The sequence below is a fragment of the Myotis brandtii genome, unplaced genomic scaffold, assembly GCF_000412655.1.
Source record: "Myotis brandtii unplaced genomic scaffold, ASM41265v1 scaffold384, whole genome shotgun sequence".
NCBI lineage: Eukaryota > Metazoa > Chordata > Mammalia > Chiroptera > Vespertilionidae > Myotis > Myotis brandtii.
This window is the reverse complement of record NW_005364745.1, coordinates 2,745,445-2,763,218: the sequence shown is the minus strand read 5'-3', so window position 1 is coordinate 2,763,218 and position 17,774 is coordinate 2,745,445. Positions and strand designations below refer to the sequence as shown.

General features: G+C 43.0%; 1 protein-coding gene across 2 annotated transcripts in view; it reads left to right on the top strand.

Annotated features, from left to right (window-relative positions):
• The window catches only part of IL7R (interleukin 7 receptor), a 23,381-nt gene extending 8,990 nt beyond the window's left edge, over window positions 1-14,391 (top strand). Inside the window, exons 3-8 of one of the 2 annotated variants that reach the window (XM_005872598.2) lie at window positions 4,283-4,440; window positions 9,157-9,314; window positions 10,245-10,410; window positions 11,666-11,759; window positions 12,693-12,768; window positions 13,164-14,391. In XM_005872598.2, coding sequence (XP_005872660.1) covers window positions 4,283-4,440; window positions 9,157-9,314; window positions 10,245-10,410; window positions 11,666-11,759; window positions 12,693-12,768; window positions 13,164-13,667 — 1,156 coding nt within the window. In that variant the 3' untranslated portion in view covers window positions 13,668-14,391. The remainder of the gene's footprint in view (window positions 1-4,282; window positions 4,441-9,156; window positions 9,315-10,244; window positions 10,411-11,665; window positions 11,760-12,692; window positions 12,769-13,163) is intronic. The other variant, XM_014544885.1, reaches the window with a different exon arrangement.
• Window positions 14,392-17,774: the final 3,383 nt, after the last annotated feature.

The following is a 17,774-nucleotide window of genomic DNA, read 5'->3' as shown; positions in this document are numbered from 1 at the left end:
GGGGCGGGGGGGGGGCGGGGAATTGGAGACAATGTTAAGGAATGTCCCACAAAGAGAAAATATATTGAGCCAATTAACAAACTTAAATGGAGATTAACCAGTCACTTAAAGACCACAGCAGCCCAAAGGTGAGTGATTATGCACCTAAAGTTGAAGGGTTCTCCTTGGATTTTAGCTCCATGCCCACCTCACCTCCAGCCACACAGAGTCCATGGGTGATCATGTGAAGGGCTTGCTTGAGCACATTCAGAGAAACATGTACACACATCCAATTTACTAAAGAAAACCAACACGTATTCTGGATTAAAGGTAGTAAAGGACCTCTTTAGAGCCTGTTTCCTATGATTTAATATATTTATACTAGAGGCCCAGTGCACAAAAATTTGTGCACTCGGGGGGTGGGGTCCCTCAACCCGGCCTGTGCCCTCTCTCAGTCTGGGATCCCTCAGGGGATGACACCTGCTGGTTAGGCCTGCTCCCCAGGGGATTTGGCCTAAGCTGGCAGTCAGACATCACTCTGGCAGCCCGGGAGGCCTCGGGGGATGTCCACTTGCCAACGGGGAGCAGGCCTAGCTGCAGTCGGACATCCTTAGCACTGCTGAGGAGGCGGGAGAGGCTCCCACCACCACCGCTGTACTGGCAGCCATCAGCCTGGCTTGTGGCTGAGCAGAGCTCCCAATGTGGGAGCACACTGACCACCAGAGGGCAGCTCCTGCATTGAGGGTCTGCCCCCTGGTGGTCAGTGTGTGTCATAGTGACCAGTAATTCCCAGTCTTTCTGCTCTTAGGGTCAGTTTGCATATTACCCTTTTGCTATATAGGATAGAGGCCTGGTGCACAGGTGGGGGCCAGCTGGTTCGCCCTGAAGGGTGTCCCGGATCAGGGTGGGGGGTCCCGCTTGGGTGCCTGGCCAGCCTGGGTGAGGGGCTGATGGCTGTTTTCAGGCTGGCCACATCCCCTTTAGGGTGGGGGTCCCCACTGGGGTGCCTGGCCAGGCTGGCTGAGGGGCTGAGGGCCGTTTTCAGGCTGGTCGGCGACTGAAGCTCCCAGCCTCTCCTTTTTTTCTTTTTTTTTTTTATTCTGGAATTTATTTACCTTCTATAATTGAAACTTTGTTGCCGTCACTGGAGCTGAGAGCCGGCTCCTACTCGCTCCAGCTCTGAGGCCATGGCCTGCTGAAAGCAGGTATCTGGGGTTTGTTTAGCTTCTATAATTGAAACTTTGTTGCTTTTGGAGCTCAGAGCCGAGCCACGGCAGGTGGGGAACCTTGGCTTCCTCCATCACTGGAGCAAGCAAGCCTCCTGCTCGCTTCAGCTGGGTGGCTGCCGGCCGCCATCTTGGTTGGGTTAATTTGCATATCATGCTGATTAGCGAATGGGAGGCGTAGCGAAGGTATGGTCAATTACCATGTTTGTCTATTATTAGATAGGATGATTAATGGGAAGGATTCTTCTCATGTAAGCAAACTTACAGAGAGGTGCTTTTTCTGCCACAATCCCCACTTCCAATCTGACCCAGCTATACCTTTTTGGGGGGCTGTGTGGCTGGGTTGAAAGAGCATGTAGGAAAAACAAAGTGGTAATCATGGTTATCACAGAAGAGGGAAATTATATGGAGGTTGAGAAAAGAAGAGAAATTAGTAATTTTACTTTATCCTGCATTGTTCAATGACTTTATAATGAGAATACATATGTTCCGTTACTTCTTTAATTTTTATGTGCTTTATTAATTTATTTGATTTACTTTCTTTGTTGATAATTCATTTGGGGATTCACACTTACCTATGGTAAAATGTACAGATCTGTAGTGATTCTGAGAAACAAATCTGACGTGTAGCCATCGCCTCAGTCAAGACACAGAACGCTTCTTTTGCCCGAAGAGGACGCCTCGGGTCCCCTTCCACTCACACTTTACTCCTGTGGGCAGTCTCAGTTCTGAATTCTATCACTTTGGTTTTGCCAGTTTCTGATCATTCTTATAAACGGAATAACACACCACTTACTCTTTTCTGTCTCACTCCTTTTGCACAGCACAGTGTTCTTGAGATTTATCTATGTTGACATGTCTCATAATTCATCTTTTCAATTGTTCAGTATCAATTCCACCCTATGAATATATCACAAATGTTAATCCTTTCTCCTTTTGACGGACATTTGAGTTTTTTCAAGTTTGAGACTATTCTTTTTTTAAGTTGTTAACATTTTTGTACAAATCAGTTTGTCAATACACAGTTTTGTTTCCCCACGGGTTTCTCTGCAATAAAAATCTGAGTGGAATTGCCGTACCATGGGAGAAGGTATATATTTCACTTTAGAAGAAACTGCGCAACAGATTTCCATTCCACCTCCTACCAACAATGTATGAGCTACAATCATTTCTAACATTTGGGTCTAAAACAGTATCCAGTAATTTTTATTTACATTTCTCAAATAGCAAATAATGTTGACCACCTTTTCATGTATTTGTTGGCCATTTGTATGTCTGTTTTGGCAAAGCTTTTGTCTTTTTTTATTGAGTTATTTGTCTTTTTATTATTGATGGGTGTAAATTCTTTATATGTCCTGGATACAATTTGTATGTCAGGCATATGTATTACAGTTATTTTTCTTTCAGTCTGTAGCTTGCCATTTCATTTTCTTAATGGTGTATTTTAATAAACCAGAGGTTTTTCACTTTGATGAAGACCAAAATATCCATCATTTTTCTCTTTTATATTTCTTTTTGTGTCATTACTATCTTTGTCTACTGCCAGAGTTAGGAAGATACTTTCCTCTGTTTTCTTCTAAATACTTTATGGTTTTAACCTTTATGTTTAGGTCCATAATCCATATCTAATTTATATTGTATAAGATTGAGGTTTATATTTTCCATACATTTGTTCAGTTGTTCTAGGACGATTTGAGGCAAAGATTTTCTATTTTCCATTTAATTGATTGGGTGCCTGTTTTAAAATCAATTAACCTTATAGGTCTGAGTCTATTTCCAAACTCTCTATACTTTCTATTGATCAACTTATCTATCCTTATGTCAGTGCTACACTGGCCTGATTACCATAGCTTTACAGTATTTAATTCAAGAGCTCAGAATCCGATTTGTTCTACTTTTTTCATGTTGTTTTGGCTATTCTTTGAATTTCCACATACATTTTATAATTGTCTTATCAATATTTATAAAATCCTGCTGAGATTTTGTTTAATATTATATATGCCAATTTGAAGGATTTTTCCATCTTTTTCTTACTGAATTTTGCTAATCCAGGAAAGTAGCTCTCCACTTATTTAGATCTTCTTTAATAGCTCTCAGGAATATTTTGTAATTGTCATTGCAAAGGCCTTAAACATCTTTTATTAACTGTTATTTCTAAGCATTTTATATTTCTATTGCAGAAATGGAGCTGTTCTTTTTTAAAATGATTTTCTAATTTTTTGATATTAAACTATAGAAATATAACTGCCTTTTGTACAATGACTTTGCTGAATTCACTTCATTATTTCCTGTAATTGTATTGGAGAAAATGGTCTTCCATGTAAACAAACATGTGGTCTGCAAATAAAGGGTCTTTTTTTTTCCTTTTCCAATCTGGGTGCCTTTTACTTCAGAGATTTAAGATGTTATTCCAGTGTTTTCTGGTTTCCATAGTTTCTGATGGAAAGTGATAATTTTTCCTGGATGTTTACAAGATTTTCTATTTGTCTTTGTTTTTCAGCCATTCAACTATGATGTGCTTAGCTTTTATGATGTGTGTTTTTTTTTCCACATTTGGGAAATTTGGAGCCATTATTTTTTTAAATATTTGTTCAGCCAAATTCTTTTCTTTCTCTCTTCTTGTTCTGGACCGTTAATTACATTTATCCCTTTGATGTTGTTCTACAGGTCACCAAGACTTTTTATCTCAGAATAAATAATGTCTATTGACCTATCTTCATGTTCACTAACCCTTTGTTCTGCCATCTTCAATCTGCTGTTAAATCCATCCCATACATTCAGTACATTTAAAAAAATTGTAGGTACTTGTTATAGTATTTTTATTTTGTTCTCCTTTATAGTTTCCACTTCTCCATTAAGATTAAACATCTGTTCCATAACCCTAACAATGTTTTATGTTTAGCCCTGGAACATATTTACAAGAGCTGCTCTAAAGTCATTTTTCTGCTAGTCCCAACATCTGGATCATCTTAGGGTCAGAGTTGAAGACACACAAATGAAGCATACTTGTGTTGTTATTCCATTGTATACAGAAACTACTACTTGAATTAAGACAAATACCTTTTTTTTTCCTACAGTGACGGCCTTTTGGTTGTAGGGTGCCTGAATTTTATTAAACTGCAAGAGATATATTTCATCAAGACAAATAAATTCTTACTGATTGGAGACAGCAAAATATGTGTGAAGCTTGGACAAAGGATCTTAACTTGCAGGAAAATGAGCATAGTCCATATAGGTAAGAAGAGTGGGGGGGCGGGGGGATGACTTCCATCTTTCAGGTATCTGAAGATATTGACCGTCTCTGGAGTTTCTGGATTTTAAAAGTACACAGATCATGAAAGCTATTTGCATTAGAGAATAGCAAATTCTCTGATACAAATAATTTTTATTTTATTTTTCAACCACAGTTTGCATTCAATACCATTCTGCACCAGTTTCAGATATTCAGCAAAGTGGCCAGAAAAAAACATGCACCCTACACAGTGGTCCCTCTGCTGCCCCAAGCACCCCACCTGCCCCATAGCCCGTTATCTCAAAATCATTGACTGTATTCCCACACTGCAAACTGCATCTCTGTGGCTATGCTGCACCTACCAATTGGTACTGCTTGATTCCTTCAACTTTTCACCCAGCCCCCCTACTTCCCTCCCCTCTGACAGCTGTCAGTCTATTCTTTGTGTCTATGAGTCAAATCATTTTTTAAAAAAATGAAAGTTTTGAAGCTTATGCTATTAATTCTTACCGTAATAATTCTCTGGGTTTTCACACTCCATGAGTGAGAGTGGTTGGAACCTATACATCAAAGAGAAATTCATCCATATCATGTGTTAAACTGGAGCTGGGTCTCCAGTCATCCAATCACTCATGTCCTTTCCTTCCTCATCTCACCTTCTCCTAAATTTTCTGTAGTCTTCTCCCCCTATACTTACCACATTCTGAGTGTGTTTAGCTAAATAATCACATCATTCTAAAAAGTAAATATACCTTCTGGATATTAAAGTTCTCCAGAGGAAACAGAACCATTAAGTTTATACACTAGAGGGCCAGCGCAGGAAATCATGCATGGGTAGGGCCCCTAGGCCTAGCTTGCAATCAGGGCCATCTTCCGCCCGCTCGCCAGTCCCCAGTCCTGCCCCACTGCCACCCACCCAGTGCCCCATGGTTCCCCGTTCGCCATGCTGCAATCGGAGCCTGTGGGCAGGGGGAGGGACCAAGAGGTGGTCAATGCACCTCATAGCAACTGGTCAAGCGGTTGTTCCAGTCGTTATGCCATTATGGTCACTGGGCTTTTATTATATAGGATATTTTAAGAAATTGGCTCACACGATTATGGGAGCTGGTAAATCTGAAATTTGTAGGGCAAGCCAGAAAGCTAGAAATTGAGGTTAGCATGGATATTATAGTCTTGAGTGCAAATTCCCCAAGACAGGACAGGCTGTCTGGAAACTCAAGCAGGTTTTTTATGTAGAATTCTTGAGACAGAATTTTTGCTTTTTCTGGGAATCTGTCGTTGCTTTTCAGGCCTTCATCTAATTGGATGAAGACTACCCTATAGAGGATAATCTGTTTTACTCAAAGTCTACTGCTTTAAATGTTACCTGTGTCTTTAAAAAAAAAAAATACCGTACTTCAGATTAGTGTTTGACTAAACAAGTGGACACCATATTGACACATGAAGTTACTATCACACCTTCCTAAGAGACCCTATTATTGAGGATTGATGCTGAATCTGATTTGACCTAGAATACATATATCACATTTGGCTAAAAAATATAGTTCAAATAAAATTATAATTATAATTTGAATTACTAAACTCATCTGCATGTTTTCTTTGAATCTATATAATGTCCATATACGTAATAATAAAATCAATAAATTCATTCAATTAACTGGTTATAAGTCAATTTCAATTACCAATTTAACTTTTGGTTACCAGGCAAGTAAATCAAAACAATCAGAGAGACTGGGATAAAAAAAATGTTTTCCATTGCTTACAGATTTATGACCCTGAGGTGAGTAAAGTTCTTTATACTCAGAGATACCCTGGTATAGGGCGAGGTCTGAGCCAATTATGATACATGAGTACAATGGAATCCCAACTACTTGCACATATTCTACCTGTGGAGATTTCATATGTATGTATGAAGAACTGTTCAAAGCGATTGACAAGATGAATTCTTTTGCTGGTTTTAAATACTATGGCTCTGTCTCTCCATATTCTCAACCCCACCCCTGACTTACCCTCTAAAAATAAAGTTAAATGTAGGAGAGCACTACCCCTTAGAGACCATAAAGAGAAACTTGGAATTTAGTCTCAGCTTTACTTCACTGAGGTGGTAAAATAAAGAGTGAAGGCAAAAGTTCCAGATGTGAACAAGTATCGGTGGAGAAGAGACCAAACAGGTGTGAGTGCCAGCCAGGCGGGGATGACAGTCACAGTCTGTGACATAGCCAGCTAGGTTTTGCTCATCTGGAGACCCAGCTGCTGTGGATGGGTGTTCAGTTTGTGCCCTGCACGAGAGCACTGTATTTCAGGTTTACCATTTGCATTACAAATACTATCTATTCGCTCTCAGTCCTCTGGCAGAGCCCTGGAGCAGCAGAGGAGAGCCCCTTCCTACAGAAACCCACGCCGCACACATGGCCCGCGTGCATCTTATAGGGAGAGAGAGCGTGTGAACACTCATGGCACATCCATAGCCCCGGGCCGGGGGGCACCCTGCCCCATCGGAATCCCCAGATCTCACATGCCCATAGGATCCATATTCTACACCACCGAGCAGTCTACAAACCTGACATGCCTCATTTGAGGGGCCAGGTGGGGGTGGGGAGAGGCAGTGTGTGCACACTGCTGGTAGCATGGACCCTCTGGAGTATTACAGGAGAACCTCGGGGCTTTGGAAAGCACCCCTGGGGAACGAGGAGGAGGAGTGGTGGGGGTGAGTCTACAGTAGCATCTTTTCTGGCTCCGTCACTTAATGAAACGTAAGCTGGATGCTCCTGAGTGAACCTCACGGCCAGGGCTCCCCTGCAGCGACCTGCCTCCTCACCCACTTCCTGTCTTTAGGTCTAGAGGGGCAGCGTCCTGCCTTCCTACTTTTCTTGGCAGGGTACATTTATATAATTGCTCAGGTTGTGCAAGAATTAATACACGTTTTAAACTGTTTGCTTGAGGAATGAGCATCCTTTTCAAATGTGCTCATAGACAGCATTTAGGCTAGAGGCAGACATGGGGAGGGGCCCTGAACAAGCCAGTGGGAAGCAACAGAGTCAGAAACAAAAGCTAAAGGAAGCACCGCGAGGATCAGGTCAGACAAGATTGAATTTCAGTCCCCTTAAACCACCCCCACAGGGGCCTCTCTGAGACTATATTAGCTATAAGTGATTGTTGATGGAAGATGGCACAACTAACACACTTGGTACTTAGTAGATATATAATCAATATTAGTCTGGTCTTCCCTTAATTCTTCCTTTATCTTCCTCGGGAGATGGGGATGGAAGGAACTCCATGGCAGATTGCTTGTTGAGAATGTGAATTTTAAATATTCCCTTCAATGAAGAGTAGGAACCAGCTTGGCAAGTGTCAAGGGGTTGACAGCATTCTCTGTTGACTTGTTTCTCTACACCCATCTCCTTTCCTCCTGCTTCCTTTTAGGGCACCGTCCCTTTATCTAGTGCATCCACGTTAATAGAGGATCAACTTCCCCTTTCATGAGACATCAAGGGTAAGGAAGGAGCCACTTCCTCTTTATAGTACTGCTGGAGCATTACAGGAGAAACCTGGCCAGTCAGCACTATGAGAAACCGATGGCAGTATGTGGGTCAAACCCCACCGCACGAGTTCATTTCACTGGGTCAGCAAGTCAGTCTGAGAGCCCAGCTTGGACTGCCCGGAATCCAGCTCCGTCTGCTGAGTGAAAGTTTGATGAACACACTCTCTCATTCATTAACAACAGGTTTAGGTTAGACTTTAACTTATGTGTTCCCCCATCTTCTTGAGATAAGCCATGCAGAACAGTGGCTGCCACATCTTCAGATAACTGACCTCCCAGGTTTTGGTGAAAGAGCAGCTAAGAGGCCAAGAGGGGGAAGCCTCCTGCCAGTGTGGGGAGGCAGCCTGACACACATGCTCTTCTAGGAATTCAATACCTTCCTCAGCATTTGTTCTGCCTGAAATAATACCTATCTCAATCCAAAGCACATTTCATATATGGCGCATGTGACCCTAGCAGCCACGCTGTGAGGCAGACAGGCAGAAGGAAGAAGCCAGAGAGGGGTTTAGAGCAAAAGCAAAAGAGACTGAAGGAGGAGGCAGCCTGAGGTCACACTGGAAGGTCCAAGCCAGGGCCAGGATGCAGACCCTCGAATTCTATAGAGAGCTGAAACGAGGAGTAGACTTACCACCTGATCTTATTGGAACAATGGAGACTTGAAGTCTACATACTCTGCATTGGGGCTAGTTCATAACAAGTGTTCAAAAAATGAGAAGGATGTGTTTTAGTGTAAAATTAGCAGCTGTTGTAACAAATAAGCCCTAAACACGTGATATCTCGAACACCATCAAGTTTATTTCTTGCTCTTTTAAGAACCAAATGGGTATTTTTAACCTGTGGGTGGAGGTCCTCCAAGCAATATTCAGGGCTCATTCGTCCTGTAGCTTCACTGTCTTCAATATGTGACTCCAATAAGTGAAAGGGGACCAGGCATAGGGTCACACATGTGGGGTTTCTAGGCCAGGGTAGGAAGTACTGCACAGCACTTCCACTCACACTGCTCTCTAGGCCACACCCAATTGCAAGGGAGGCTGGGAAATGTATTCAGGCTTTGAACCTGGAGAAGAAGAAATGGTTTTCTAAACAGGAATGTGATTTTCAGAGTAGATGCACTTTAAAATTATAATTATTTTTCTTGACTGCCCTCTAGGCTGACCTCATTTCTTTTTCCTTTTCAGTTAAACCTGAGGCTCCTTTTGACGTAAGAGTCATCTATCGTGAGGAAGCAAATGACTTTGTGGTGACATTTAATACATCACACTTGCAAAAGAAATATGTAAAAAATTTAATACATGAGGTAGCCTACCACCAGGAAAAAAATGAACATGATTGGATGGTATGTGGGTCAACTACATTTATACATTATGAAATTTATAAATATGTGTATATGAATATACTGAATAAATAAGTTACATATATAAATTAAAATATGTAAATGTATTAAACTATAAAATAGGAACTTCTTAATATTATATATTTTTTCTTCCAGAGGTACATTTACTTAGGCCCTAGGCCCTAGGTCCTAGGGAGGTCCCCTAGTAATTTTGTGCTCAAAATGTACCTTTTACTGAAAAAAGCTTCTAAGAGTAAAAGTTTTAAATCTCCTCTGGCCCAGCCCTCTTCTAACTCTGTTTGCACGCCCCCCCCTTGGGGGAGTGGGTGTTTTGTTGTTGTTGTTGTTGTTTATTTTTATAGTGTTCCTAAATTAAATTGTTGGGCTAACAATATAAGCCAAGACCAAATAAAAATCAATCCTCTTTACTTGGGATCCTTAAAAGGTATCATATTTAGCACAACTTTCACAGGTAAATCAGGCAAAAACACCACCAAGTCATAACAATTGATTTATGGAAGTTGTGGGAGCAGTGGAATGGAGTAAAAGAAGAGAGGAAGGTAGAATTATATCTTTTTAGAGGGAAATAGTTTTTGCTCACTCACCTTACCACTCCCTTTCACCTTTTCTTGGGATGTGAAAGGAGAGAGAAGGAAAAAGAAGAGATTGAAGAGTTGGGGGAGCCCAGCTCACCTGAATAAAGACCCCAGCACCACTGCCCTCTTCCACCAACTGTCGCATCATTTATGAGCTCAGAGCCTCTGTCAAACTACTGCTGGCCCTTCCACATGTCAGTGTTTTCTTGTAACAAATATGAGAGAACTTTGAGCGAATGTCCACATGACTAAAGATGCTCAACTTGAATGAGTTGGGAGATCTGGGCAGCACCTCTTTCTTCATCCTAAAATTGTTGTGGCACTTTTTGCTCTTCAGCACGTGAATTTGTCCAGTACAAAGCTGACACTCCTGCAGAGAAAGCTACAACCTGATGCCATGTATGAGATTAAAGTTCGATCCATCCCTACTGATTATTATAAAGGCTTCTGGAGTGAATGGAGTCCAAGTTCCCACTTCAGAACTCCAGAGGCCAAGGGCCCAGGTGAGAAGTGACTGCAGACTCTGTTTCCCGCAGAAAGCTTTGCAGGTCAAAGTGTGTGAGTGAGAACGAGAGCAAGAGAGAGGATGCCTTTCTTTGGAGAGGACCTGCCATCGTTGCCCTTTTTGTGATGAACCAGGAAGGAGTGGGAGTTGATCAACTGATGAAGGCGGTCTGGACTCTACTGGCCTGGGTGCTCCTAGGACAGTGATGGCGAACCTATGACACGCGTGTCAGAGGTGACACGCGAACTCATTTTTTTGGTTGATTTTTCTTTGTTAAATGGCATTTAAATATAGAAAATAAATATCAAAAATATAAGTCTTTGTTTTACTATGGTTGCAAATATCAAAAAATTTCTATATGTGACACGGCACCAGAGTTAAGTTAGGGTTTTTCAAAATGCTGACATGCCGAGCTCAAAAGGTTCGCCATCACTGCTAATACTTCTGAACAAAATTCCCACCCACTGCCTCCAGTTTACCAATTCAGACTGGGACTCAGTGACTGGTGTTTCTAAGGCCCCTCCAGGAAACACTTTTGTGGAAGGCAGATTGGCAGGCTGATGGGGCTCTCCCATGCCCTTCTTTCCAGAATAATGAAAATATCCTGCTGGTACAGGAAAGGAGAGTGGCCAGAAGAGCCAAAGGACTTGGCTCAGGCAGATCCCTGGGGACCTGAAGCATCGCACATATATCTCCCCTTTGGGGGATGAGATGACTGAGATTGTAAGGAGGGTATCTATTTTATCACCCCCCAGTTTGGCTCCTTTCTCTTGATGATGGGAGTCTAGAAGGGAGTGCTGGTGTCTTTTAAAAAATATTTTTATTGATTTCAGAGAGAGGAAGGGAGAGGGAGAGGGAGATCAAAACATTGATGAGAGAAAAAAATATCAATCAGTTGCCTTCTGCATACCCCACACTGGGGATTGCCCAAAACCTAGGCATGTGCCATGACCAGGAATCAACAGGCAACTTCCAGGTACATGGGATGATGCTCAACCAACTGAGCCACACCAGCTAGACAACTGCTGATATCTTTAATGCTAGGTCACTTTCACATTTCAAGTGACAGATGTTCTGAACCTGGTCACCTAAATCAGTGCCACTTACTGAAGTCAAGATTCCACCATAAAGCTATGACATCATCCTGTTCCCTGAAGAGCAACATTCAAGAAATAATACAGAACCCGAGTTACTAAATAAACTCAGCTCATCCTGAGAATGATGGCTAACTTAGAACTATCTTTGCATTCCAGGAAAGATGGAGACTGTTCTACTAATAGTCAGCATTCTGAGTTTCTTCTCTGTGGCTATGATGGTCATCTTGGCCGGTGTGTTATGGAAAAAAAGGTGAATTCCTTTCATCAAATGGGTGGTTATGTGGGATCCCAGAGAGTCAGAACTCTAACTCTACTTACTGATTAGAACTACAAAGGGGACTAAGGCATTTCAGAAATTATAGTGCCAACATCCCTCTTCATTCTCAGGCATTCATGAATTCCCAGTTTCCTAAGAGCTGAAATATGTAAACCAAACATCAGGCGAATGCTCCCCACCCCCCAGCTTTCCCTCCTAAAGAAGTAGGAGCCCTGCCTCCAGAATTCCAGCACAACTGAAAACACCCATGGAAAAATGTAGAATATATGTGAAGTCTTATTTTAGCACAACATTCATGGGACTTTGGCATTCTACCTTATGAAAAGTCCATGTTTGTTACATCATAAAAAATGATGTTTTAAACACATACCAGTCCATGCTCTAGGAAGATGCTATCAGCACAGGGCCACATATCCCAAGAATGCAAATACTCCAATTTGAAAAGCACCATCTTAAAGCAATTTCCCTGGGTAACTTAGAAAATATTCCTCACTTCTACAAAAATGAGAGAGAATGGGTTGCTGCAAGAAAAGAGAAGGAATAAGATGACAACATATATATTGGGAGTAGATGAGAAGGTCCAATTGTAGCTTCATAACTACACCAAACCACTTCATTGCCACGCCTCATTGTTCCTTTTCTCCAGCACTGTTTCCCAGAGGTGTATCATTATGTTTGTCTCATCCACAGAATAGATCACTGAAAACCATCTCTGGTCCAACTCCTCCACAGATGGTAGGACAATGATGTCCAAATAAGTCACTTCCCCAGTGTGTCCCACCTAGCTATGGCAGAGCCAAGACTAGAAATGCATTCTTCTAATTTCTGGCTCAGAATAAGTGGAAAGATCTATTGTGCCTGCTTCCTATGCCATTCTTCTCATCTATCAATGTCCTCTTATTTCAGAATTAAGCCTATTGTATGGCCCAGTCTCCCTGATCATAAGAAGACTCTGGAGCAACTGTGTAAGAAACCAAAAAAGGCGAGTGCTTCTGATGCTTTTCTGTCACTATGTTCAAGGCAGCCCAACAGCCAGGAATAATATTGCAGGATTAGGAATTGTTGAACCTCAAGTTTTGTTTTTTGGGTATTCCTAACCCAGGATTCCTCATAAGAGTCTAGCTGCAGCTTCTGAAGGTAGGAAACAAAAATGAAATATACATTTCAGGACTGGAGGGCACAGTTAGTGGTGATTTCAGACCCCAAGTGTCATAGCACCTCCAAAAGCAAAGAGACAATTAGAATATGTGGGTTCATCTCTGATATGCTCTGGTAAACCCCTGTCAGAAGTTTTTAGATCTTTTCCTGAACAGCACATTTGACAGTGTGTCTCTCTGGTGCACTCTTTATGCCTTCTCTCTTTTTATTTTGGTGCAGAATTTGACCGTGAGTTTCAATCCTGAAAGTTTCCTGGACTGCCAGATTCATAAGGTGGATGGCATTCAAGCTAGAGATGAAGTGGAAGGCTTTCTGCAAGACACATTTCCTGCACAACTTGAGGAGTCTGAGAAGCAGAGGCTTGGAGGGGGTGTGCAGGGCCCCAACTGGCCAAGCAAGCATGCAGTCATCACCCCAAAAACTTTCAGAGGAGATGCATCCCTCCAGTGCCTGGCTGGGAATGTCAGTGTGTGTGGTACCCCTGTACTCCCCCCCTCCAGGTCCCCAGAGTGCAGGGAAGGTGGAAGGAATGGGCCTCATGTGTACCAGGGCCTGCTGCTTGGGCCTGGAACTACAAATGCCACCCTGCACCCTCCATTTCCTTTCCAATCAGAAATCCTGACATTGAACCCAGCTGCCCAGGGACAGCTCCTCCTCACTCCCTTGGGATCAAACCAAGAAGAAGCATATGTCACCATGTCCAGCTTCTACCAAAACCAGTGAACTGTAAGAAACCCGGGACTGGAACCAAGTGAACAACAAAAATGATTGAGCTCCCACTCTCCCTCACAGCATGAAGAAGACAAAACTAATGCAACCCTCTCTGTAACATACAGGATTTGGAATCATCGCTCCCCCACCTCCCTCCCCACTTTCAGCGCGTGGCAGGAGCATTCTGCTTCAGATATCCAAAGGATTCAATTATTTCAGAAACTACAAAAAGCAGAAAAGAGCAAAAGAAAGGGTGGAGGAAAGGATGGAGATGGAGGGGCGAGGAAGGCAGGAGGGAGCCAGGAAGGAAGGTGAGGAGGACAAGAAGAGCTGCTATTATAGGACTTGCTGAGTGTCCAGTACTGTGTCGGGCTCAGCATGTCTCCCTGCATCCTCACCACTATCCTGGGAGATGGGAGCAATTCTTATTCTTATTGTTTTCTCTGTTATAGATGATGAAACTGAGGCTTAAAGTAACTTGTCCATGCTTCCCACTCAGCCAGGGGAAGAGCCAAAATTTGATGCCCAGAGTCTAAGGGCAGTCTCCCTGGAGCCATGTGCCTTCCCCCTAACTAGGAGTTGTCCCATTCCTGAGTGCCCACCCTCACTAATAACAGGATGACTATATAATTCAAGTCCAAACTGGATCACTTTTGAAAGTGAAAGAAGTTATAAATAACTAGAGGCCTGATGCACAAAATTTGTTCAAGAGTAGGCTTCCTTCCCCTGGCTGCCTGGCACCCAGAACCTGAGCTTCCCTCCAGCCGTGATGCACAAAATTTGTTCAAGAGTAGGCTTCCTTCCCCCGGCTGCCTGGCACCGGCTCCCCTCTGGCACCCAGAACCTGAGCTTCCCTCCAGCCGCCGGCATTTTTATGGGACCAGGGCTTCCCTCGTAGCACCGGCTTCATCCAGAAGGTCATCTGGAAGGACGTCTGGAAGGACGTCCAGTCTAATTAGCATATTATGCTTTTATTATTATAGGTTACTCCAGGACAATAAGCATAAACTGGGGGTGTCCCAGGCAAATGGGGACACAGGGTCACCAGAACCAAAAAAGCTATAGGGAAGAGAATAGGGGAGAAATGGTGTCAGGATATGTGGAGTACCAGGCATGGCCCACCAAGTCTGCAAAAAGTGAATGCCACAAAGCCCATTTCATTTTGTGTTGTGTTGTGTTTTTTTTTTTAATTACCCTGGAGGGAGGTGGTAAATGAGAAGCCCTGGATTTCTATTGTTGGTTATCAAGAGCCCAATCCTCTTGCTACCACTCCCAGATGCACTTATGGAAGGAAGAAAAACCTGCTGTCCACTCTGGTCACCCCGGAGCATGGTAGCAGCGAAGGGGGAATAATCCTTCTGTGTGTATAGAGGCAGCCCCGACCCAATTTCATCCTCAAACTGTCCAAGTTCTGCAGCCATCGATGCCGCCACAGACTTCAAGGAGATGGAGTTACAATAAGCACATGCAGCAAGGGGAAGTGAAGATGGACAGGTTTTGGTCGGGGCTTGTTGTCATTTACCTTTTGTGTGTTTTTTCTTTGTTCTGATTTTAATTTGTTTGGGGGAGGTTGTTTTTAATTTTTGATTTTTGCTGTTTTGTTTTGGAATGTCTGTGAAGGGAGTTTCAAGGGTGGACTAACAGACATTATCTATTGGCTTAGACCCAACAGTAATCAGAGCATCTACTCTTCAGCTGGTTCTTACTTTCCAAGTCCTTTTCTCTGAATCAGTAGTAATGAATATAATCCCGTCATCGCTCAGATTTGCTTCATGCCTGTGATCGTCACAGGACCTCCATGAGTGATATCTCTTTCCTTTCCTTGATAAGTATTCATGAAAAGCCTGCTATGTGCAAACCACAGGGTTAGGAACAAGAGATCTAAGCCAAATAAGGTTGGGGCCCTACTCTCATTCAGTGAAAAATTTAATGAAAGTGGCAGCTTTGTAAACAAATGGTTATAATCATATAAAGTGCTATCCTGGAAGCATGTGCACAGTGCCTGCTGGAGACAGAGACAGTACCACAGTACACCAGCAAGGAGAAAACACAGAGCCTGCGCATGTGAGCAGAAGACATCTTCCACCAGCTGGGTGTGTGTTCTTCACCCTTTGCAGAAATGGGAGCCACGGTGACCTCAAAGAGGAGATGGGCCATCCCAGGAAACCTCCCACCCAACCTGGCTCTTTTGCACCCTATTCAGAGAGGCCCTCTGAAGTCTTTGTTGTCAATACCTCCAACTTATGGAAAAATGGAGACACAGAAGGCAGGTAAATTACTCAGTCTTCCATGTTAAGTCAGGACTAGAAGCCATAAGTTTGCATCCCTGAAAAAAACAGACAATCTCTTAAAGAAATGAGGAGAAAAGTTGAGCCCCTCCAGGTTCAAAATCCTTCAGGGTTGTTTGGCATAGGTAATAATTTGAATTTAGTGTGAGATTGCCTGTCTGTTCCTGGAAGCATTTATAAACCATGTATCATACTCATAATCCTCACTGCTGCTAATGCTTGAATATATATATATTCAGTATATATACACCCTGAGAAAACGTATGATGTAAGGAGACAAATTTTCTCTGATCAATCACCCTTTGGATTTTTATTAAGCAAGAAAAATTTCTGATCAGAGATTATGTGTGAATGAGAGATGAAAACTGCTGGTTCTGTAGAGCAAGAAATGAAAAGAAAACTGATGGAGAGACAGCGGAAGTTGGTCAATGAAACAATCTAAAGTAGGGAGCCCTGCTTATTTGGTTGATTTTCTACCAGCTTTTGCCTCTCTGTCACCCTGGTTTCCATGGGAATTTGCTTCAGAAAGCCGAGTGTAGGCTGTTTCAGATGCATATGCTTGTGTTTTCATAGCATTGCTAGAGGGGCTTTGAGATCGAAGAAGCCAGGAAGATGGGAACAATCCATGGATGGACAATTGGAACCATACAGATCTGATAGCATTTCTGCCAGCTCAGTGGGTGTTTTTTATTGGGGGAATGGGGGGTGGGGGTGTTATTCTTGAAAACATCCACTGTTCACTACAGTAAACCTTCCTCATTTGGCCATGTACTTTCCACATGCATTACAAGCATTTTTGCAGAGCTGCTAAGTATATAAGTCTCTGATATTTAATTAAATGCTATGAAACTCTCCATGACTGTGCGTGTCTTCTGTGATAAATACGGACGGAGGGACACCCATAACGGGCCACAGTTCTCCTCAGCCACTGGAAAGGACCCATTCTGGTGCTACCTGCTGTCATTATATGGGTTTGGGTTTTCAGAGGAAACTTTTTCATCAATTAAGTAATTAATTCACAAATTAATGAATTGACAGAAATTTGTTGAGGATCTGCTGTGTATTCGTTTGCACTGTGCTGGGCATTGAGCTTACAAAGATGAGAGGGAATGGTCCTAGCTCATGCTCACATGGGGGCAAAGACACACAGGAACCGTTACAATGTCATATCATGACTTTAAGGCAAAGTATCATCAGGATTAGTCGCTTTAAGCAATAAAAGTCAATTTGGCTAATTTCAGCAGAGAAGGAATTGATAAAAGGCTTTAGAGAGCTCACAAAATATCTGGGAGAGTCAAAGAACCAAACATGGAGGCCACGAGACACCTTGCATCTCTATGACCGGCAGCTCCAGAAGCTGAGAGCAGCCACTTCCCTGGCCACCAGCAGCCCCAGAGCAGACTCGCAGCAGTGCCTTCACGTCCCTGGCTGCTGGTTTACAGGCAGAGTTGAAGCCTGTGGTCAGTTGCAGCCACGCTCAGTTCATGTGCTGGGACGTAGCCATGGGTAGGAACAGGCTCTGCCTCAGAGAGTGGGGGGTTCCCCAAATAAAGGAAGGGGGTTCTGCTGCTGGGCAAGAAACACACACACACACACACACACACACACGGATGCCTTAAGGAAGAAGGCCCAGAAAGGGTAACGTAAAGAAAGTCCACTTAATGCGGTAGCAGAGAGTGAGTAGGAATGTGCCAGACCAAGGAGCCTGGAGAGCAGAGAGGACATTTCCAAGAGAGGAAACAGCATGTTCAAAGTCACGGAGCCACGACAGACTGTGGAACATGTGGGAGTTACGGATACACTGGGTGATGTCTCCTTACCTGTCTCAGCT